The sequence below is a fragment of the Glycine max genome, chromosome 1, assembly GCF_000004515.6.
Source record: "Glycine max cultivar Williams 82 chromosome 1, Glycine_max_v4.0, whole genome shotgun sequence".
Lineage (NCBI taxonomy): Eukaryota > Viridiplantae > Streptophyta > Magnoliopsida > Fabales > Fabaceae > Glycine > Glycine max.
In genome coordinates this window covers 41,800,758-41,807,106 of record NC_016088.4, presented here as the reverse complement: position 1 = coordinate 41,807,106, position 6,349 = coordinate 41,800,758, and the positions used below count along the sequence as shown (strand labels likewise).

The window sequence follows — 6,349 nt, the reverse complement described above, 5'->3', positions numbered from 1 at the left end:
TGGCTATTACTTATCATATGCTTTATTTTTAGGCCTGACTTAACCTATTTGAAAGTCTAACTTGACTTGTTAGCCTACTTAATTATATTAAAGATTTATATAAGTCCAACTTTTCTTTACATTGGACAATAGGCCATAAATCATTGAGAAAATTTTATGTGAACCAAACTATAATTTATAAAAATCAAATTGTTGTTACTCAAAGCATCAAACAAAGGTCAAGGCTGACCTTGAGCCTTGTTCGGAGGTGCAATGACATAGTACCTACGGCTAAAAGGAGACCTAACATTTAAAAGAATTAAAGTCATTTAATATCTTTTATATTATTTATTTTATTTTTATAATTAAATTAAAATTATTTTATTTCATGTCTCTTTTTATTTAAATTAAGAAATATGATTAAAAAGTATTATTATATTGGTTGTTAGTTTCTTTTTTATGTATTACCTTCATAGGTTCTTACTGAATGATTTTTTTAGCTCAATATAACATATCAATATGTAATTGATTTATGATAATAGATTTAAAATATTTCTATTTTTAACAAAATAATAAACACAAACAAAAACACCAATTATAAATGAATAAAACTAAATATTAGTATTTTAGTAAAGAACAAAAACATATGCAATATTTAATAGAAAATGATATTTTGTTGATGATAGGCAATAATGAACGAACTAAAATATTTTCTTTGAGAGAAAGATATTAAATTAAATTATAAATATATAAATAAATCTAAGTTATAAAAAGTGTGACAAATTTCTCACTATTTTACCCAAATCTGTAGCGCCCAACCGGAATGGAGATGGATTTAAAAAATATAAATCTTCCTTTTTAAAGATGAACTCATCTTGTCTTCTGTTAGGATGAAGATAGGGAGAGTCAAATCTATCACCGACTTGTCTCATTGTCATGTCTATCTTATGCATAAAGATTTATGTTATGTAATTATTTTAGAAACAAATTGAATGATATATGAAAACATAAGAGTAAATTGAACAAAAATATAATATATCATTTTGAGATTTATGAAGGTCATGTTGTTGTTTTAATGTAGAAAACATGTCATTTTTAATAAAACTGTGTTAAATTTTTTATATAATATATACATATATTTCAAATACTTAAATATAAAATGACTCAATTTAATTTTTCACCTTGGACCCATAAAATTTGAGGATTCACCTGACAAATGTGAAAATAAACAAATTAAGTTTTATAAAAATCAAGTGTAACACATTAATATGGTATAAGTTTATTGTCTTCAAGGTAACTTAGCTAAAAAATCTATTTGGTAATATGACCTCTAATTAAATCATAAATTTATCACTCAATAAATTTATATATTTGACTCTTTATGTAGGAGGATAGATCGATATTTGTACTGTTTTTAAAAGATAAACAAATATATGATTATGACACATTATAATAATTTTAACATAATAATACTAAATATATGGTTATAATTTATATTTACTTAAATAAAATGACATAAAGTCTTTTTAAATGGCCTAAAGGGCTTTTTAAATAACCTATAAAGTCTGATTTAGACCTAACGTAGGCTAGGTCAGTGGTCCCTTTTGGAAACTTAAGCCTATTTTCATGCCTAATTAGCATTGACTTAACATTTGACAAATTTTGCATTAACATTTCCTACAAGAAGATGAATGTGATGGTTAAAAAAATAGAAAATGTTTCTGTAATTATATGAAACTTTAGGAAATATTGTTGTAATTTATTCCAATAAATATAATAAAAAATAATTTAAAATATCAAATGTTTCATTTATATGTCATAATTTTTTTGAAAAAATTATGTCATTGTATAATTAATATTAATATATTATTTTTAAATAGAAAAATGCTAAATTGTACGAAGAAGAATTGTACGAACACAGACAAATTAATCTGATTGGTCATTGGTCAATATTTTTATCTTCAGCACCCAATTATCGCTCAGAAGAAAAAAACCAAATTATCGCTTATTGGTAAGGGTGGAAATAGGCCTGACCGACCTACTGGAGTTTACAACCTTGCCTACATAAAGTCTGGCTTGAACTGTTCTAAGTTAGGCTCAGATTTTTTTAAAAGCCTATTAGATTAAATAAACCAGGCTTAGGTTTATTAAAAAGTCTTGTAAGCTTGATAGACCTGAACTAAATTATGATTATTTAGTTATTAATATTAGGTTAACATTTTATAATTGTGGATACACTTATAGTTTGCCTTCATAAGAATTTATGTATATTTTTAAATAAATAATTTTCTTATTTATAATTATACTTTAATCCTATGTTTTATTTTATTGTATAAATTTATTTTCTTCTAATTTTTTAAATTTTATAATTTCATATAAATTATAGTTTTTAGTTATTATAAATAAGATATTATAAGATAATATCTCAAAAAGAAGATATTATAAATAAGATCATGTTGAGATAAATTGTTTGATAAGTACTTATAAGAAAAGAAAATAAGACAAAAAAAATTTCTCAAAGGGTAAAAGTGAAAATAAAAATAAATGAAAAAATTGAATTTAATATTCTCATAAATCATTATTGCTTGCTGTTCTACAAGACTGTTCATTGATATTGGGTTTATGCATTCCAGTGATACTATATTTGATCTTATTAAATAAGATTTTAATTTCAATATTTATAGATAAAAAAACACGATTAAAAAAAACTCCACTAAAGATGAACTAACCAAATTCCTAATAAATTAATTATCAACAAAATTAATAAATATTCTCACACCAATATCATGAAAAAATATAAGGAGTTAGCCTTCCCCACTACCTTTTTGGTCTGATTGATCTTTTTTTTTTTTTTTCCTTTGATTGTTATTATCCCAGATAATATATAATCGCTTATAAAAGAAACAATCATTTTTCTTTTGAAAGGATAAAAGAATCAATCATATACATAAGATTGTTATTAAAAACGGATCACAAATAATATATAAAAGTCCTGGATAACTAATTTGAAAGGAAATGACTAATATGCTCAGCAAGGTCTCATTATTCTTTCAAAAGTCTTGGATAAAATGCATATCAAATTTATGCACAAACCGTAAATGAAAAAGACAACCATTTTGTACTATGATAAAAATCAAATATACATAACTAATTTTCCTTTTTTCTTTTCTCCCCTTGTATCTAAAAGATTAATTCATACAACAGAGTTTAAATAACCTGCATTACACGCTTCCCTTACCTCTCCCACTTTCTACTCCTATCCCCCAAGTTCAAAAGAATGCTCAAATGCAGGTAACTTGCACAATTATTTTTTGAACAAGCTAGCCAGTTCACCTTTCTCATACATGGAGGTCAATATATCACAACCCCCAACCAGTTCACCATCCACAAAAATCTGAGGGAATGTGGGCCAGTTGCTGTACTTTTTAAGTGTTTCCCTCAATTCGTAATTATACTCTTCGTCGAGCACATTTACACTCTCATAATCTACTCCTTCATTTTCAAGAATGGCTATCACCCTCTGTGAGAATCCACATAAGGGTGCACTTCTAGGGCCCTTAATGAATGCAACTACCTTGTTCTCTTTCACCAACCCGTCAATGAGGTTCTCAAGAGGGACAGTTAATTGCATGCGGCGACCAGGTGTTAATCGAAGATCAGGCTTCCTTTTAGGTGCCTGCCTGACCCAAGTGGCATTTCCTGATTCGTTGCCAGGTGGAACTTTTCCACTATCTTTTATGTATTCTTCCATCCAAGACTTCCATGCTTGGGTTAGAGTTTCTCTGTCTGGTTCATCCACTACCCCAGCCTACAACAGACAATTTTACCAAGAAAAAAACACCATCATTATCACTGGAAATTTGGAGAATAGTGACCATAATTAGATTAGAATCAATGCATGTGACAGAGCAAATTATTATTGATATATTAAAAAAAAAGAGGAGCTTTCAGGAGATCACATCACTTCCAATAATGTTTGTCATCTGTGCTTTTATTCTGCATTGTTTCAAATCATTTTAAAGAACAAGAAAAGAACACATGGATAGTGAGTTATGATTAAGATGATTACTCTGACCATTTGAATGGTTTTCCATTTCTTTAAACAAAATAGTGTAATGAGATGAGTAAATCACCTTTCTCAAAGAACTTAACTCATTTGGTTAAATAGTGTAATGAGATGAGTAAATCACCTTTCTCAAAGAACTTAACTCATTTGGTTAAATAGTACAACAATTTACTGAAATGGCATTGCTCATGGAAGTAAGGAATAAAGTTGGAATAATCATGGTCAACTCCAAACAAAGTAACAAACTACACACAAAAACTTAGTTGTAGAATATCTAAGCATCAATAGAGAACCTCATATAAGTTCTATCATGAGGTTGGATCAAAACTAACCTCAGGAAAAATAAAAGAATAGCACAATGTTATAATATATAAACAAATCTTTTTTAGTAGTCTTCCAATAGTACAAAGAAGATCCACATTCTCAAGTATAATTTTACGAGGTTTATATAATTTTGAGCTAGCACATTGTAAGAGATCATGTTCATGTAGAAGATGCTTCATTCACTGATGAAAAATATCTTTTATTATCGCAATGCACTGAAGTTATAAGCCCAGAAAGGACAAAAATATCAGAGAGTGAAAAGGGATGCAGGAAGATAAGTGTGCCTCATACAAACAGTGGAAGGACCAAAATAGTAAATCAGAGTGAAAATTTATCTCATCCCAAAATTTATCTACAAGCAAGATTTAGCAAATCATACTCACTATGCATAATTCTATATTTCTTTAGTCCACGATTTCATTCCTAATAAAGATTTTTTTTAAAAAATAAAAGAAATAAATTGATAGATTAACATAAAATAAATGTCTTAATATTTTGTTAATCATTTTATACACTATACAACCCTATTAATTTACAATTAAAATATATGGGGTCCCCTTCCTTCTCCAAAACTCAACTTCCAAACATGTTTGAGTATCCGTTGCAAACGGACGTTGGTAGCAAAATGAAGTTTGCAAAGCATCTCCACCCTTCCTAAGCATCTAAACCAATAATAAATCAAACAACCCAAGGTGGCACCACACAAAACAAACCATTCTCCAAGCCATAACTTTTTCACTAACCAAAACCAAATGAAACAACGAGAATAAACAATTGAAAGTTCATACTCACACATTTCACAGTTCAGAAACCAGAAAAACCCTAACCTTAACGGAACCGCACAGCTCCGGCACTGATTTCCAGTGCGCCGCAACGCTCGCGGCAATGTTCCGCGACAAACCGATGAACTGAACGTCGCCGTTCGTGTCGTACACGGCGTAGACGCCGGCGCCCGACGGCAGTTCTCCGGCGGGGCCGTCATTTTCAGGCGACACCGCCAGCGCCTCCGTATCGCCGAGGCTCTTCACGGCCAATGCCACCACGCGCGCGCGAGGCTTCTCGGAAACGTAGGGTTTCAGAGAAATTGGGCGCGGGTTAATTGAGGGTTTTAGCTGGAAATTGAAGGAAGGGGTAGGGGTATTTTGGGGAAAAGAAGAGCATAAACGATGGGAGGAGAGAGCTTGCAACGAAGAGAGGTTGAGGGTGGCCATTGATGAACGATGGCGGTAGCGTGAGAGAAAGAAACAGCTATCTGTTTCGTTTCTGCGTTTGAGGGAGTGTTGCATCAAAATGGAAACATTTTGGGCCAAAGCCCAATTGCTTTCGGAGATTCTATTTGCCAACATTTTATTTTTTGCACTCTCAGTTTGTATTTTTCTTTTTCATATAAGATAATATCCTTTTTGAAAACTACTGTAATTTCTAAGATACATATTTACTTAGAATACTAACGACACTCTCTTAAATATTTTCTTTCTAACATATTTTATTATTTATTAAATTTTATTAAAATATCATTCATTTGAGTAGGTCTTACATTTCATTTAATAATTTTCTTACTTAATTTTAAAAAAGAACTATCAAAATTAATAATTTTTATTAACTTTCAGTAAATTACATAGAGAATGCCACAAAGAGAATATAGAAAAAAGTATCGTTAATATTTTAATGTTTAGACATAAGTAAATGTCCTGAAAATAATTTCCATATTTTACTTTTAAGAAATACTAGAAAGCAACTTAATTTCCAAAACATAATAATTACATTAAGGAAAATAATCTTTTCAAACTCCTCATTTCGTTCTTCTCACTACCATCCCCTTTCCCCAATTCTTCAAGCACCCCCTTTCCCCACCTCGTCATCTTCTTCAAACATCTTCTCGTTCTCTTTTATAAGCATTGTTCTTTGCTATACTCTATCATTTTTTCCATGTGAGTTTCCCCTAGGAACTTTTTTGTTTTTTTTTTTTTTGCATGTCCC

General features: G+C 29.8%; 1 protein-coding gene across 1 annotated transcript; it reads right to left on the bottom strand.

Moving 5' to 3' along the window:
* Nucleotides 1–3,078: 3,078 nt before the first annotated feature.
* Nucleotides 3,079–5,679, bottom strand: LOC100790493 (bifunctional monothiol glutaredoxin-S16, chloroplastic). The gene is made up of 2 exons (XM_003516912.5): nt 5,197–5,679; nt 3,079–3,787 (listed from the first exon to the last, which is right to left on the bottom strand). Exons 1-2 carry the CDS (start codon nt 5,653–5,655, stop codon nt 3,284–3,286), a joined length of 963 nt encoding a protein of 320 aa, XP_003516960.3. The 5' UTR covers nt 5,656–5,679; the 3' UTR covers nt 3,079–3,283.
* Between the last annotated feature and the right edge of the window lie 670 nt (nt 5,680–6,349).